The sequence below is a fragment of the Anas acuta genome, chromosome 5 (genome assembly GCF_963932015.1).
Source record: "Anas acuta chromosome 5, bAnaAcu1.1, whole genome shotgun sequence".
Classification (NCBI taxonomy): Eukaryota; Metazoa; Chordata; class Aves; order Anseriformes; family Anatidae; genus Anas; species Anas acuta.
The window spans coordinates 5157737-5175159 of NC_088983.1; the positions used below are offsets into that span (position 1 = coordinate 5157737).

At 40.7% G+C, this 17423-nt stretch overlaps 2 protein-coding genes across 10 annotated transcripts in view; one reads left to right on the top strand and one right to left on the bottom strand.

Moving 5' to 3' along the window:
* Positions 1-1306: 1306 nt before the first annotated feature.
* TIMM9 (translocase of inner mitochondrial membrane 9) lies at positions 1307-8348 on the bottom strand. Of its 2 annotated transcripts, none has more exons than XM_068682433.1 (4): positions 8205-8348; positions 4878-4946; positions 4415-4510; positions 1307-1822 (listed from the first exon to the last, which is right to left on the bottom strand). In XM_068682433.1, the coding sequence occupies exons 2-4, from the start codon at positions 4914-4916 to the stop codon at positions 1688-1690; spliced, it is 270 nt and encodes an 89-aa protein (XP_068538534.1). In that variant the 5' UTR covers positions 4917-4946; positions 8205-8348; the 3' UTR covers positions 1307-1687. The 2 variants fall into 2 exon arrangements, with proteins under 2 accessions (XP_068538534.1, XP_068538535.1); XM_068682434.1 differs by having other exon boundaries at positions 4878-4941; positions 8205-8297.
* A 137-nt stretch (positions 8349-8485) lies between these two features.
* The window catches only part of KIAA0586 (KIAA0586 ortholog), a 66460-nt gene continuing 57522 nt past the window's right edge, over positions 8486-17423 (top strand). For all 8 annotated transcript variants that reach the window (XM_068682413.1, XM_068682417.1, XM_068682420.1 and 5 more), the window contains exons 1-10: positions 8486-8782; positions 9686-9765; positions 10845-10914; positions 11819-11885; positions 12564-12741; positions 13122-13355; positions 13942-14113; positions 14636-14803; positions 16272-16392; positions 17209-17353. In XM_068682413.1, coding sequence (XP_068538514.1) covers positions 8488-8782; positions 9686-9765; positions 10845-10914; positions 11819-11885; positions 12564-12741; positions 13122-13355; positions 13942-14113; positions 14636-14803; positions 16272-16392; positions 17209-17353 — 1530 coding nt within the window. In that variant the 5' untranslated portion in view covers positions 8486-8487. The remainder of the gene's footprint in view (positions 8783-9685; positions 9766-10844; positions 10915-11818; positions 11886-12563; positions 12742-13121; positions 13356-13941; positions 14114-14635; positions 14804-16271; positions 16393-17208; positions 17354-17423) is intronic.

Genomic DNA, 17423 nt, shown 5'->3' on the forward strand with positions numbered 1-17423 from the left:
GTTTCCTCCACCTTTGAAAGGCATACAAACAGATCTCTGTGGAGAGCTGGAGCAGCTTTGAACAGCAGCAAGATGAGCAGTGTCCAGTGGAAGGGGCAGGTGTACTGTGCTGCAGTCAGCGCCCAGTAATCCACAGCCTGGGCAGCTGAGAGTTATAGTAGTAAAGAAAAAAAAATTCAAAAAGAGGCAAGGCAGGAAATTATGTTTTCAAACTGCTGATGGAATTCAAAAGCTAGAGACAAGCCAACAACAACAAAAAGGCACGCAGGCAGGCCTCCTGCCATTTCTGTTCCTTGCTGTTGCCTATAGAAGAGCTATTTTACATCAGCTGCCAGGTTCTGTTTCAGTCTTCATTGCTTGATATCTCAATGTATATGCTAATTCTGACATCCAGTTCCATTTGTTACTGTGTTTTATTAGTGAGAACTGAAGCAAAATGTGTGCGCTAGCTATCAGGATGTTACAGTGGTTACTGACGAAAGTGCACTCTATTTTTTCTCTGTTCTGTACTCCAGAACACAGCTATTTGATAATGAAACAGGAATGAGCTGTCATCCGACTGTACTAACAGTGACTACAGAATCTCAGCTATCAGGAGCCTTTCAGCAGAGCACATTTTTTCCCAAACCAAAGCCACATGATCAGGACAGTCTTCACAAACTTCTCTGTACTCATCCAGCAGCAAGAGAGGCACCATCCTGTGCTTATCTTGTACTTCAGTTGCATGAATGCCACCAGAGAGGAGCAACCTGCCAGCAAGCTCAGTGCTCGGAGCACATCATACTTGCATCAGGCAACGAAGCCAGTTTTACAGGACCCCCAGGCTTCCCAGAGGGAAACGAGGAGAGCACAGGAGCTGCTTTGGGCACAGGTGCTGCTAATGACACAGTCATGTTGCTTGTCAAGGAATGACCTGGTGAAACATGAGGCAAACATAACCTCAGGATACGCTGGCAAAGCATCCCTGCCTACCTGAGCTCATTAGTTGTAGCAGTTGACTGCCGTTTGCAATAACCCTCGGCTCCATGCTCTGATAATCAGCAGCCAGCGCTCCAGGAGGCTCCGAATGATCATAGGGCTCTGAGAGGGTGGCTGGTAATGAAACAACTGAAGTTCTTCCTGAGTTAAGAGATACAACACATCCACAAATACCTCCCTGCTGAAATGAAGTTATCAATCTGGTTATCTGTCAGCAGCAACAAACGAATGAGACTCTAAGAGAGGATGAGGCATAAGACTGCAAACAAAACGCGGCTCTCAAGCAGCATCCTAAGAAATATCTTTGGAAAGAACATACATACAACCATATGGGTTCATTCATTTTACTTGAATTAAATAAAAAAGTGCATTTCCATATCACACTTTTATTTTGCCTCTGAATCAGTCCTAACAGAAGAAATCCAACTTTCCCAACCCCCCCAAATTTAAACATACCAGCCTGCAGGCCCTGAAAGAGGCTGTATCAGTATTATGCCATCGTAGAGTGAAAAGGACCTCAGAAGCAGATTCCATTGCCAGCCAACACTTGCTAACTTCATGTGTAACCCTTCATGGCTTCCACTTTCCAAACAGCATCTAGAACTCTTCAGAGTTGCTGGACATGCACCTTGACAGTAGAAAATCCAAAATGTGTTCCTGCCCAATGAACACTGGCACTGCATACAAAGTCTGAACAGAGGGCTCTTGTCTAACGAGGTTGGCCAAGCAGTCCTGCTTTAGCTGCCAGAGCTTCATTCTGCTGAATATGATACTCCTGGAATCTCATGGAGATCCTCTGTGTCATTTTTAAATACTTCTGTAGGCAGTGGTCTGAGCAAGTCATCTGGAGGAAAAGGAAAACAGAAAGCTTCAAACAGTAAGTCAACCACCTCCCCAAACAGGACTCAGAGTATAATCATCTACAGGGATGTAAGGTGAGGTGACTGCATCTCATGTCTGTGTTTAGTCTCAAGCTGAGGACTTAATAGGTCACAGTCTCTGTGCTGTAGAAAATATTAGGTTTAGCTTTCAAGGAATGCCTGAAACATCTTTTAATATTCATTCTTATTAAAACATCTTAGAACTAGGAGATATCACCATTTTACCCTTGGACAGCTCTTGTGAAACTGAAATACATAAAACATTTTATTCTGCAGTAAATACTGGATCTATTTTTCTCTTGTTTTCCCTTTTTCTGAATTTGTTTCAGAAACACCTATTTTTGACAGCCAACTATGGTGCAGTGTGTTAGCTCAGTTTAACCTTTTTTGACCTTGATACTTTTGCCTCTATCATTCATCTTGTACCTGCTTGGTTAACCTTCACAAGAAGCAACCAGGAAGCCTCTGAAGCTCTGTCAGCCATCTAGCTGGACAGGGACAGAAATAATAAGGCCTATTCCACAGGTACTGTTATATATTTATTCCCTTTTCTGTAATTGTAGAGAAAAAGTTAAGAAACCTATTTCTGAGCTCCAGTTCTACCAATCAGATATTCTGTGTCATGGTTCCAAACCTTGCTATCATTGTAAAAGTCAACAAACCCAGATAAGAAGGAAAGACGACCTCTTTGCATGCTTACTAGAAAACCAGAAATTGCTTTGATTCTGCTCAGTATAAAGGGATGTGAAAAGCAGAAGGTCTGGAAGTGAACAAGACAAAGAACCTGAGAGCACCCTCTCAGTTCCACTCCTCTCTCTGCCCAACCTGGCACCAGTTACAGCAAAACCTGTTAAGCAGGAGTTAAGTCTGAGTAGGAAACAAACTGCTGCTGAATTCTGGAACTACCCCAAGCCACATCTTCCCGAGGGCGTGGTATTTGTGATACAGTGCCTGGGGAAGTCTGGACTTGCATTGGAGACTGCTGTAAGGAAAGGGGTCAGGAGCTGCAGAATCTCTAAGGAAATTCACAGCAGTATTTGTCTTAACTATTTAATAAGAAACTACAACTTGAAATAGGAAATTAGGATTAGATCAGACTAGTGACCCATATAGACGAGTCTGCTGTTTCCAGCAGGGGCCACAGCCAGATGCTTTGCAAGAAAATCCGTAACAGATAAGTATGGAACAAGCTCCCCTCCCGAATATTTCTTTGCCTAGCCTCCACTTTTAAACAGATGGCTCTTCTACAGCCAAACACTGCTCCTTTGCAGATCATAGAAGGGGAAGCAAAAAACAGATGATCAGAGGCTAAGATTTATTTTTTTTTGGATGAGCTAAACAAACTTTACAATTAATTCCTCTCCAATGAGCATTCTTTGGTTTTGAATCCAAGTCTTTAACAAAAGACAATACGAACCCTTATTTTTCAAAGAAATTTTGTAACTCCGTAGCAAAAGAAAGAACTACAATCTTCTGCTAGAAATCAAATGTCATCCCCCCAAAAATAAACAGGTTGTGCCCCTACCACTTCTGTCAGGTCTGGTACAGTTCAAACCAGTTCCAAATGTGCTGGTAAAAGCCACTGACAAGACCTTGCTCAGAATTACTCTGACCACCATTAATCAAGAAATATTCCACTAAAGCAGACACTGAGATCATGGTAACAAGAAATTGGTCTTGGAAAGCTAGGAGAGCTTTGCTTAGTGCAGCAAAACAAAAGCTGGAAGGAGATGTGATTTTTGCCTGCACTGAGGGGCAGTTGTTAAACTGGTTATTAGACTTGTAACCAACTTAATTAGGAAATGCTGGAACAGCCTCCCAACAGGAGAGAAGAGGTAAAAAAAATAAAAATTAAAAAAAAATAGGCAACTCATCTTTTCAGAGCCAAATCATTTTTGCAAGTGACTGTACGACAGAGCTCCCTGCAATGCAGAGAACTGGATTAAGCAGCCAGGGTTTCAAAGGCCCGTGTTTCTTTGACTCTACAATGCAGCAAACGCAGGTAGGATTCTGCTTGTGGGGAACCGGGTGCAGACTGCAGAGGCATGCAACTTCCATGCCCCTAAAACTACCATCCATCGGCACAAGAACTTCCTCTGATAGCTCAGAGGATAAAATACACAGAGCTGCATGAAGCAGCCACTGCTCACAGTTTCCTCTGTGTATATGCACCAAAGAGAAGGACAAAACCTAAAGAGGTCCCGGTTCATTATTTGTGTGTAGCTGATGATGCAACACATGGAAAGCATTTGGCTTTTTTTTTTTTTTTTTTTTTTAAAACAGCAGACTGTTAAGGTGCAAAGAAATATCTGTTATCACCTTTGGACATGTTTACAGAACCAAAGCTACAGACAAACTATTTCCTTTCCTTCCACTAGCACATTTCCTTTCTCACTTGGAAGCTGCATGCCACAACACCTATACTCCTCCAAAGACTGCTAGCTAGCTTTTTAGCTGGTTGAAAGACCAAAACATTCTAAATTACTTTTGAAATTTGAACATAGAAGAGAAATTCTACCAAAAGGTAATTAAAAACATAGGAAACATTCACATACCTCTTCTGGTCTAACCTCTCTGCTAGTGAAATCCTTTACACAATCTAGGAAGCAGTTCTCTGTGATTTTATTGTATGTTCCCAGGAACTCCTTGAACTATAAATAAAAATTGAACACACAATGAGCGTTTTAAAAAAAAAAAAAAAAAAAGCATCTACATCAATTTTTCTTGCACACAGCTTCACGAGCCATCTGGTGACATTAAGATTTAAATGACAAGTCACTAGAAGATCTTACTGTCAGTCATTAGATTCGGCACAAAATGCTGTTAGTGCTCAAATAAACCAGATGTTATACAGTGCCAGTGGTCAGACGTTTAAATGTTGGTTGTTACAGAACAAATCTCATCTCAGAAGACAACTGAAAGATCCTTTTCTCCTTCTCCAGGCCCTGTTGCTTTTACTCTATGTGACAAAGCAACACAAGATCTTCAAAGCCACTGCTCATGAATACAGCATCTTACCTGCTTGATCTGATCAGTTTCTGATATTTGTCCAGCCATATTCTGCTGCCTGCGATTCAGTCACCTGTTCTGAAGACACAAGTTGAGTTCAACACAGAAGCACACATCCCAACTGCAATGTCTTACAACAGAATGGAAATTTATACATTCACAAAATGTATTTACAGGCAAAGTTGCTAGCAAACTTTCAAGCCACCCACTTGAAGGAAAGTTATCTATTTGAAATGTATGCAATTAAAAGAACATCCCAGATAATTCCAGATACTAAATCTTCAGAGATCTACCTCGATATGCTGTCCTTTAAACACTTTTTAAGCATTTCAAACTGTTAAAGTGACTATGGAGGGAAGAGAAAAAATCATAAATGTTTTCAGACACAAAGTAAAAGTGGAGTGGTGGAAAAGCAAGTCCTAACATTATCTAGCCTTGAAACTTCAGTGACTTTAGATGCCATTTGTAAAAACTGCAAGGAAAAGTATAAAAAAGTAACCACTCTGAGTCAGTCAACGTGGATCAGAGAAGCAGACACACTGCTGCTGTGCAGCTGCATTCTCACCAAACCCTTCAACCAAAGCAAATGTGCCGTTTTTTTATACAGCGAGTTAAATGCAAGAAATCATAAAGGAGTGAAAACAGCCTTAAAGGAAAACAAACAAACAAAAATGGAAGAATGAGCAGCCAGGGATGCAAGAATTTAAGCAAGCATCCTGAAGGAAGGCTCACATTCCTAATTCGACACCGTAAACAAGTTAAGGCTTGAAAACGAACCTCCAGGCTTCCTAGAACAGTGAAACCTAGTCATCCCTTCCCTTATTTTACATATTACCCAGGACCTTTCGCAGATGATAACACAAGCTAATATTACACCTTGAAGAGAACAAGCTCCTTCAGTTTTATTCACTATAACCAGTGGAAATAAAAATAGTACCAAAGTGTAAATTGTGAAGAGTTCATCTAGCCCTGTAGCAAGGGCAACTTGTAATTATCCTTGCGTTATGCTTTGTCAAATTTTGAGCCAGACATCCATGTTTTAGAAAGCTTAAACTATTCCAGTCCCTCAGCAGGGGCAGGGAGGAAGGGAGAGGGTAAGCAAGCTTTCTGAACAAGAACAAAAAAACAAAACTTCTACAAGAGAAAGAAAACCAAGCAACTAAACAGCACTATGGAGCTCTTGCAAGTATGCAGTCTCCCTCCTCCTCCCAGTAGTGGAATAATTATGATATTTGCCTGTTAAAATTCCACTTTATCACTACATAGGAAGTGTGTGGTGATAGAATTCAGGGACTGAAGATAAGGAACACGCATGAATTTTGCATTTAAGATACCTGTCCCCATGATCACAATTTAACATTGGTAGATAAACTACACAGGCTGTTTTTTTTTTTTTTTTTTTTTTTTTTTAAAGAGCCTGCAAAATAAGGTTACTGAGAAGAAACAAGGCATTACTTGGGTTAATGTAACCTCTAACATGTTTTATGAGAAGAGGATGCCATTGTCCTCTGGGACAACTAGTGAAAATGGATGGCATCTCCACTCTCTCATTTCTCAGTCTGTTACAAGAAAAGAAAAACAAACAAACAAAAAAAATCAGACAATTCTGGCAAGTCATTTTAAGGAGATTATTAAACAGGCAACTAAAACACACTGAGAACAGAAAAGACTTTTGTCCTCTCCCAAACACAGAGAGCGAAAAGCTTCAGCTCCTGTCAGTGCCGTTTTCTCACACTGCGTATTGCTTCACTGTCTGTTTATAACAAACCTGATCTTTTGTTCTTCTGTCACTGCTTTGGCAAGCTTGAAGTTCCACCAAGCTGTCACACTTGGGAAATAGCTCCGATTCGAAGCAGCCCAATGGCACTATCTGGTTTTAAATGTCTGAAGCACTAGTCCCTCTACAGGTATTTTACACTTTCTACACTGCAGACAGTGAAATTATATGGCTGTTGTGCCCTGTGAAACACCAAAAAAGTGACCCCAGAGCCCAAAACAGGACTGGCACAGGACCCAGCTCCTTATCTAGCTGCTCAAACAGCTCCAGCATGCCTCAGGTTTAAGCCCACACAGCCTGCATTACTTTCCTCTGGGATAAATGCAATTTCAAAATTCAGCATTGCACCTTTCAACACCTCACACTGAAGGAAGCAGACAGCTCTGAAGGGCAGTGGGTGATGGTGGCAGGGGGCCTCACGGTCCGTGTGCTTTGGATCATGGGGAAAGCAGCAATAGCTGGGGGGGTCTCCCTTCTCAAAAGGCCCTGGTGGTCCTCCAGACATGTTTTTATGTACAAGAGAGATGTACTTATGAAAATAAGACTCTCTGAGCCTAATTAACAATTAAGGAGAACTTGGGGTTCAGCCTGTTCAAACCTATTCTCCGTGAAAGCCAAACCCCTGCTCCCTGCCCTGTTTGAGAACCTGGAAAGCACTCCTAATATTTCTTTCTGCTGCTGCCATGGAGACCTGAAATCACCAGGTAGTCACAGCTTCTCTTTAAAAAGGTAAAGGTACTTCATTAAACAAAAGCAGCGGTTAGGATAAGGATCGCTAAGTATGGGTCAATCGTCTACCAGGAGCCAGAAATACAGATATCAGAGCTCTCCTAAAATTGTGTACATGTGGGAACACGATTTCCCCAGCTGTATCTGCAGACTTCTGGAAGCAGAGGGCTCACAAACACAACTCCTAAGCGATAATACCCAAAAATTATCATTATGTACAGCTGAGGAGCCTGCCTCCATTTACACCCAGCCGTTCCTACACGCGAGACACGCGCTGCAAACTCCACTGAGGAACTTGTGCTTCCTTTCCCCACTCATGTAATGAACATTTGTGCCAATTACCTAATCTTGAGTCAACAGGACTCTTCCCACGGAAACTAAACAAGCCCAGCGTTGTGATTTTTTATTTTTATTTCCCCCTCAACCTTGTCGCTGGGAGCTGAGCACTGCTGGGAACGGCAGGACGTGGTGCTGCGGGTGACATTGGCAGCAGGGGGGGAGGGCTGGATGAGATGATCCTGAAGGTTTTGTCTTTTCCACCCTTCACGATTCTGGGGTTTTACTGAGGGCGAGACCCAACGGCGAGCGCGGGGCGGGCACCACACACACGAGGCTTTAATTTCATTTTTATTTTGTCCTCTCCCCGCTCTAAGCACACAACACCACGGAGGCGCCTCAACACGCCTGGAAACGCCACAAAACGGGGCAAAAACCCCGAAAACAGCGGCGGAGCCCTCACAGGGACCCCATTCCCGCCCCCCCCCCCCCGTCCCCTCACCACAGCGCCCCCCCCCTCCCCCCCCCTTCCCGCCGCCCGCGCGCGCACTCACCCGCCCGCCACGAGCCGGCCACGCGGGGAGGGGAGGGAGAGGCGCGGGATCCGCCGATTCGCCACCAGGCGTTGCGAATCTGCGAGCGCGACCCCCCCCCACCGCCAGCTTTACCTTCCCGGCCCACAGCGCCGGAAGCGGCAGCACCGGGCGCTGTTGCCATGGTAACCGGGTGCAGGCCGCGGCCTAGGCCCGGCCCTGCCCTGAGGGGTTGTGCCCGGATCCTTTTTTTAACTTTTTATTCCCAGGCGCAAAACGCCGAGAGCCGCGCTGCGGGAGCCTGATGGACGGGGAAAGCGACTCCATTGTCAGCCAAGACTCCTCGGGCAGCCTCACGGCCGGCGACGTCCTCGTCCGCTCCACCAGCGTCCACCGCGAGCAGCCCCTGGGGGCCGGCGGCCGCCGTCAGGCAGTGGCCGTCGCTGTGAAGAAGCTTCGCGGAGCGGCTTCTGCCGGCCCCGCCGCCCGTGTGGCTCTGGGGAGAGGCGGAACGCCGGCTGCTGCCCCCCCGGCCTCACTGCCCGGCCGGGCTCCGTGTGGCAGGCCGGCTGATGTCCTGGCCGGCAGCGCCGCACGAGGTACGGGTGTGGTAGCTTCACGGTAGGATCATACCGCATTGGTTGCAGTTATGTGGCGCTTTATAATTTAGGATGTCATTTCGTCTTCTCATCCTGTCGACATCAGCACTTAGAGGTCGGGCTACGTGATCGTGGAGGTCTCTTCCAACCTAAATGATTCTGTGATTTTTGCAGCGCTTTTTCAGAGGTTGTGTTTGCTTTCTCTAGCTTTTATAGCTATGACTGTGTTTTCCCTGTGGAAGGGTGCTCCTGCAGGGTCAGAGCTCCATGAACTGAACTCCAGTCCTGACCTCACATTTGGAGTCTGTAAAGATGAGGCTGTCTAATTAGAAAAAATCATGGCCATGGTCAGAGCATCACATTTCAAAATATGTTAGGCAGGAAAGGTGGTAGCTAGCATCAGAGGATAAAACTATCTGTATGCAGGGACCTAGAGGGGAAACTTATTGAAACTCAACAACTTAACCACTAGATCAAGTGTCTGTACTGATGAGTCTTGTGTAGACAAGGAAAACAAAATGAAAAAGTATATCATTTGCTGTAACTTTTAAAAAACTATTTGTGGTAGCATGAACTATCTATTTATTTTTAATAAAATAATCTTTGTACCTTTTCTTTGTCACAAATTTTACAGTTAAGATGTCGTATTCCCAGCATATAAAAAGCTATAGTGGTGTACCATGTGCTCTTCAAATTCAAAACTGACACAGTGCTGCTGATCTAGCCAGCTACACTATTCCTTGTATTTATTTAATGACTTTTAAAAAATCAATTAGTCTTTGTAAATTACAGTCTTTGGAGTTTAGAAAGGGATTTTTGTAAGTTTTTGAGGAGATTGAGTTAGGGGACAATGAGAATGCATTCAAAATCATTGTAACTACAATAAAATTGCTTTTATTCTAGGAGTCCAAAGTGCTAAAGGACACCCAGAACATCTTCCTTCAGTAGAAACTGCTGCAGAGCCCCTGTTTGTATCACAAATGGTAAGAAAAGTTACTGTTGCTTCCTGCAATCTTGGAATAAGAGAACAGTGTTTTTCTCAAAAAGTTGCAGCTTCTGTAAAAGCTTAGCAGATCTTCCTGCTGAAGTGTTTGGAGGAGATTTATTTACTGCACTGCTACCTGTTGCATAGTTAATACCCAGGTATAGTTTTAAATGTTAGTGCAATTCCTCCTTTGAAAATGCTGTTGCACATTGCACAATATTTGTTAGAAAAACCTAAAGCTTCTTGTTTCGTTGGTGTTGTTTTGTTTTCCTCTTCGTATCATAGGTATTGAAATAGACATCAGTTTATTAGGAGCTCTTTAATGCTTATAATTAAAAGATTAACGTTTCTTTGATTCATTTATTGTGTCTTCCATGCAGTGTAGACTTGTCTAGAGGGCTTCCCTTCAGTAATGAGCATGCCTGAGGATAAAATGAGTCTGCAATGTGAAAAGATTGCAGCAAAGTCCCCTCATGGCTCAGTAGACTTAGTAAGATGAATGAAAGTTCTCAAAAGGATGGTGCAGTAGTGTTTTACAATGCAACACCATCAAACATGGTTAAGGAAGAGATTTTTACTTTTCTAACTTAGCTTTCTGACTCCTTGGTGACTCTGATTATTGATGGTTTCCACTTCAAGGAAATTCATCTCTGTCCCTTCAGTTCCACAGTCAGTGGCACATGAGCTTAATTCTATGAGCATGGCCAGTCCCGAATTATTTGAGATTAGGTACATCAGGTACAAAGCCTGAATATTTGTAATTTTGCTATTACTTCTTTGGCTATAAATGAGAACAATACCTTTTTTTTTTTTTTTTTTTTAAATCGGCACTCAGAATACATTCATTAATTGTGTTTGTGCTTTTTGTTCCTAAAATGTCATGTGAGTTCTTGACTACAAAGCCCGCGTGGTTCTGTGGTGGAGATAAACCTTAACTTATCTTGTTTCATGACCATGTGTTACTCTACTGTGGAATTCCTTATACTTAGGTATTCAGAAATTCCATCTGCTTGTAAAATTTTGGCTACTGTTACCACAGGCTTTGATGTGTGCTTTTCTGCTCTTCTTGTTTTGAAGGGTTATTCTAAAGAAGCTGCAGTACAAGAAAATCGTTCAGTGCTGCTGGAAGATAGCAGAAGCCCTAAAGGTAAGACAAGTTGCTATACTGAGACAGCCCTTTTTTCATATGAAGATTGATTAGAGGGAAAAGAAGCTTTAATTTTATCTTGAATATTCTTCAATATAGAAAATTTTGAGTGCAAATATTCAGAGGTGTCTTTGCTAAAAATGAAGGTAATTGTAATTTACATTTTTAAGTCTTGCAACTACAAATGCATGTTTTCTGCAAGCAACCTACACTATAAAGAGTATATTTTTAACTGTCCAGGAAATCCCATTGCTGATGCCTTTCCCTTGGATAAGGGAAAGGTCCCTTTGGTTTCTTGGATATCTTTGTCTGGGTAGAGAAAAGGAAGAGAAATCGCTACCTCCATTTAAGACCAAGAAGCAGTACTTTAGTTTCCTCTTCTATGACTTGCAGAGGTAGCAACTGGCTGGCTTATCAGCATGTGTTCTAGCTGGCTAATTAGCAGGAATGAAACTGTGAACCTGCTGCATCTTGGATCAGTACCTCTGCTCAATGACCAGTAGATGCAGGAGAGACTGCAAACTTTGTAGCATGATTAATACCTATTAAAATATTTTGTTGTTATTCATGACGACTATGAGAAAGCACGTTCACAGTTCTAAAATACCATTTTAATTACATTAATTTCAAGTTGAAATTTGCAGGGTTTTACTAAATGGGTAGTCTGAGCTCTTGCCATTTATATAGCAATCTCTTTAACATTTTACAAAGTTAAGGTAACATCATTGTCATTTTCAGAGCATAACAAAATGGCTTTTAGTGATAACGACATTTGATACCATGTAAAAATGTTACCTGAAGCTTACTGCTTACCTGTTACTTCAATAACACTTTGTGTCTACTTCTACAATAGATGCTTTGTGTCAGTTAACCTAACAAAATGGTTTTTTGTCCTTCCACACAGATGATGTTTTTATTTCTCAGTATGCTACTGGACAGAAGGAGGCTTTGAGAGCAGTATTAAAGCAAAAGTAAGTCTGCGTTGTTCTATTTTTGTGTGTACAGTACATACTTCCTCAGTTTCTTCCAAAATATATATAGCTGGTAAGGAAGAAGTATTATTTATTTTATTATATATCATTTATTTTTCTCTGTTAGCATTTTTCTGTCTATGAAGGTGTTTTCAGTTTATTTTGTCATTCAAGGGTCACTGAAATATCTTGTTTATTTTGCGTGTCTTTGTAATGTCTTTAAACTACTTGAATTAATGTTTTCATGATACAAGAGCCAGGCAAGGTTTGCTCCAATGGATAAGCCATCTAGTGCCAAACTCATATAAGAGGTTTTTAAAGACCTATAAGAATATATGCTGTTTATCCATAGGCTGGAAACCTTCAAAATCAAAAATTATTTAGGAAGACTACACGAAATATAACCTGTAAACACATCCTTCGTTGTGGTTACAGTCATCACATGAAAGTGCTTTTTATATTATAAACCATAACACAACCCCAAGAAATTTCTTGTGCCATACTAAAACATCAGAAAATTTGTTTTTTCTTGGACATCAAGGAGAAGGAAATGAAGGAGAAATGCTTATATATTTGGTGATTCCAGTGCTAAATGTAGGAAACCATTTGCTTGGAGGGCATTTTGATGCTTTCTCATGGCTTTCAATGCTTTTTATAGGAACTTGTTTATTTTTACAGAACTCAGAATACTCCTGTATTTAAGGAGGTGAAGGTACAGCTCTTAGGAAATGCTTCCACTGAAAGAAAGGAAACTGTTACTCAAGACACCAGGCCAACACACAAGGAAGCTGATTCTGCAACAACCATCGCAGCAGCAACTGCTGCTGCCATTGCTACCACAGCTCCACTTCTCAAAGTAAGTAGCTTGTGGCAATATTAGTTCTTTGCCCACTTTAAAATAATAGATCTTCTAAGGAAGCTTGAAGTGATTGATGGCAGAACCAAAGAAAATTTTTAGGGTTCTGTGCTAGTGATTTCAGACTTACCATTACAGCAGAGAAAGCTAACTTGGATTTGACCAAGCGGGTTTTGGCTGACTATGGACAGAGACCATTTAATTTATCCTTTAGAAGAATTTAGTAGTATTGCTAAGCCACCAGACATTAAGGCCAACTGGTATTTTTTTGTGTCTTTTGGGATGCAAATCCATCCGTGATGATGGGAAGGGTGTTTTGCTCTCTTCACGCTTGCACTTCTTGTACAGTAAGGTGTTTTTTGTTTGTTTGTTTTCCATAGGTTCAAAATGATTTGGAAGCAAAAGTTAACTCGGTTTCAGCATTACTTCATAAACTACAGGAGACTGACAGACAACTGCAGCGTGTTGTTGAACGGCAAACAAATACGAAGACTCAGTATGAGAATCCCCAGTGTCATGAAAGAGTTGGTGAGCTTGAAAAACAAATGAATACTTTAATGCAGCAACGGATCCAGCATTTGGAAAAGTTACAGGAACAACAAATGAATATTCAGGTATCTATGTAAGGTGGCAAAAGCTTTTGCTTAATCATTTCTTCCATATCTCAGTGATAATATTATAACCATTTGTTTTTAAAATTTGATTTAGATCTTAGTTTTAGAAAGAAGAATGATCCAGAGGCCAGTGCATAAGCCACAAGCTTTTTTGGGAAAAGTTTATTTCTGGTTCTGGAAAATCTGAAATCTACCTGTTCCAGATTGCTGCTGCCTCTCCCTGCGCTTCCCACCGCCAGTAATTCTTCTGTCTGCAGAAAGTTAATGCAAAAATTGTGGAAATGAGAACATTTTGCTAATAAATTGGTTAGACCTTTTCTAATTGAGAGAACTTTCATTTAATAACTAGCTGGTCAGACTAAAAATCTAAGGATAACTACAGTTTGTTTCTTTGGACAGTCTTGCATGCTTCTTTGAAAGGAAGAGATATGCAACCATATCTGTGTTCTGTGACTGCTGTAAATGCTTTTTCTTCTAAATATCATGTCAAAATCTGATTAATATGATTACATGACAAGTGCTCATGTTTAGAGTTTTGAAAAACTAATGTATGTGTAAGAAATTCATTATAAATCTTCTCTTCTAGTCTCATCTCATTAGCTCTGCAGTCAACATGGGTGGCTTACAGCAAATTCGCCTACCATCTTCCAGTCTCGTGACAAAACAACTTGAGAAGGCAGAACAGCAATTGCTTACTAACAGTGATGTATCTTCATGTCAGAAGAATTTATTTTCTACCAGAGGTCCACCTGTCCCAGGTGAAGACAATATCTTAATTTCAGTGTTAGTTTTGCATTGATTTTATTTCAGTTAATGTTAGATTACACACTGCACTAGCAGAGAGTAGTAAACATTTCTTATGTATAATTGATTTCACAGCATAATATAGTGTATATCATAAAACACTTATTCTGAAAATGTTCCAGTTTAAATTAAAGAGAGAGTTTGGTACTTTCTAACTGCATAGTCTGCACCAATTTGATTTTGTTTGTGAGGCCTAGATTTACACAAAATAACTTTTCTGAGAAGTAAACTGTGTGGAAGCTTGTATTGAGCTAGCTCATAGAATTCGTTTTGTTTTTCTTGTTTTGATCCTTTCATGATAGTACTTGGAAATATGACATTTTCTTCCTGTTTATTACAGAACTAGATAAAAAATTATTTTGCATTTCTGTGAAAATTTTCTTAATGTTGGCATGCATTTTTTCTCCAGATTTGTTTTCATATTAAGAGAATTCTTAACATATTAAACAACTATATATATTTTTCCCCCTCTGAAGCCTATTCAAGTCAATTCCAGAGTAGTGGCATTCATACCCAAAAATCTCCTCTGAAGACACCAGTTCCTCGGAGTTATGTTCCAGAACCTGTATCAAAAAATGTGAAAATCTCAAGGAAGGAAAACCCTATAACAGAAAAGGAAAATGTTCCCAAATCCACACATGAAGGTATGGTGAGTAAGTTACTCCTGTCCTCCACTGGCATGAGCAGTATGGTCTGGGGTTTATTCTGTGTGTTCCTCCCTCTTTTGAGGTGTTGTGTTGCTAGCACTTAGATGCTTACACTCAGAATATTGGAAAGTGCGTTTGCGAAAGGTTCATGTTGGAAATGTCAGCTACTCGTAACCAACTAAAGATTTAATGACAGCACCGTGCTATCCTATAGCTTTAGACAGAATTTGTCACTGAAATATACTGTGACCTGAAAAGTTAAAGACAATAACTATTCATTGTCAGGTTTAAAGAAGATGATATAAAATAATGTAAAATGGGAAAGCTACTCAAGAACTTCGTTATCACCAGCTTAATTTACTTTTTTTTCACACAAATGCATCCACAGGGTCTCTGGGTTACAGTAATTAAAATAGTATGTGCAAAGCAAAATGAGTCGTTTTCTTTTACTACTTGAGATCAATTTAGTGGTGTGAAACTTGGTTTTGAACATTTCGTCAAAAAGTAAAGCACCTTTTTAGTTGGTGTTTAGGAGAGTTGCTTGAGGATCTAAGACAGAAGAAGGCCATTTAAAAGATCCAGGCATTGTACTTGTAACATCACTGACAAAATGCTGGTTGGTGTCTTCATCAGATTTTTCTTAGATTGCTGCTTCTGTCTGTCTTTTTTCAATGCTGTCACTTTGTTCTCTGGGCCTAAGAATAAATGAAGCCAGGTGAAGGAAGAAGAACAAATCTGTGACCCTATGGACAAAATGTTCCTCTGTGACTCTGTTAATTGCTTGTCATGGTCTCATTTATCTTTTTTTTTGACCCTGCTAATATAAAGCAATCACAGTAAGAAAGATCTGTGTGAATGTTTTTATGTGATTTATCATATCTAAAGTAAGCATTTATTTAAAAAAAAAAAAAAGCAACGTTATTTTTACTATCCTTGTTGGGTGTTACAGAATAATGAAATATTTGGAAAGGAAAAGAAAAAGTCGATCAAAGGGCTGGAGCACCTCTCCTATGAAGACAGGCTGAGGGAGTTGGGGTTGTTCAATCTGGAGAAGGGAAGACCTTAGAGCATCCTTCCAGTACCTAAAGGGAGCCTACAGGAAAGCTGGGGAGGGACTCTGTCAGGGAGTGTAGTGATAGTACAAGATGTAATGGTTTTAAATTAAAATGGGAGATTTAGATTACATCTGTAAGGAAGAAGTTCTTACTAGGAGTGGTCAGACAGTGGAACAGGCTGCCTGGAGAAGCTGTGACTGCCCCATCCCTGGAAATGCTCAAGGCCAGGTTGGATGGAGCTTTGAACAACCTGATCTAGTGGAAGGTGTCCCTGCCCATGGCAGTGGGGCTGGAATTAGATGATATTTAAAGTCCTTTCCAATCCAAACTATTCTGTGATTCTATGAAAAGAAAGTATTATATGTATTGAACAAACTTAGCGGTACACGTAACTTTTTCTTCTGCTGTAGGTGGAGGGAGACTTCTTGAGCATATTCTGAATCCTCAAGAAACTCTAGTAAGACGAAGGGATTCTTCTGAGAGGGCAACGTTAAACAATAATCAAACGGGCTGGCATACCATGGTAGACAGGTAAATAACTGCAACAACCCTAAAATTAAGAAGATTTTTTTTGTTTGTTAATTTTAACGAGATTGGTGATGTAACTGAATCACTGTGGTGGTTCTTGAGTCTGATAAAGCTGTGCTTGAAGTAAAACACTGGAGCCCAAGCATTTCTGTGATGCTTTTGCGTTTCTGTCATACTGAAAGCAGATGAAAGCTAGTTGGTGGGCAGGTTGTAACACCATTCTCAGAGGTGAGTGGGTATCACTTGGAGTGCTTTTCTGCCTTCTGAACGTATTTCTTCTATCCCAGTGGCTTGGGCAGTAGTGTGAGGAAGCTGGCTATGCAGAATTCTCTTGTCAGTGAGACTCTCAGCTGTCTACTTATGGGAGCTGTATGAGAATACTTTATTGGGAAGGAGCAGCATCAGTTCCCAAGCTTTAGAATAGGTTAAGAAATTTCAAGTCTGAAACACATTTTTCTTCAGGCAATAGTTGGATGTCATGATTTCAATAATATAATGAGAAATACCTAAAGATGTACTGCCTTATGATGGTATGAACAAATATATGAATTGTTTCAAATGGACAGGTTTTCAAAGATAAAATGCTGCTCTGCTAGATCTGAATTTTAAATGTAGTTTCACTGTTCAAAATGCAAGCATACAACTCAAGGTGTTAAGCAATAAACAGAGAACTCGGTAACCTGTCTGTAACCTAAGATGAAAAAGCAAATTCTGTTTTGCATAAAGGTTTGGTAAGTTCACGTGCAGTGTCAGTCAGCTATTTTTTTGGGCTATGCAAGGAGCCATGAAACTTACAATAACAAGTATTTCTCCTATCAGGCCTACAGCTTTGCATGTAGACTCATGCCCTGCTTTTGAAAGACCCTTCCAAAATTGCAGTTCGATTGAGAAAACGGTGAAAAAAACAGAAGATTTACTTGAAGATCTTGGCCAGTTAAGAGAACAAATGCACAACATTGTACAGGTAAAGTACATTGTGTTAGAATGTCCCAGAGTTTGAATAAGGGGAATAAAAAATGATGCGAAAAACTTGC

Coding starts and splice junctions, on each gene's coding strand:
- TIMM9 (XM_068682433.1), bottom strand. CDS start 4,916: ATGGCTGGACAAATATCAGAAACTGATCAGATCAAGCAG. Junction 4,511..4,877: donor AAACTGATCAGATCAAGCAG/GTAAGATGCTGT, acceptor TTTTATTTATAG/TTCAAGGAGTTCCTGGGAAC. Junction 1,823..4,414: donor GAGAGGTTAGACCAGAAGAG/GTATGTGAATGT, acceptor CTTTTCCTCCAG/ATGACTTGCTCAGACCACTG.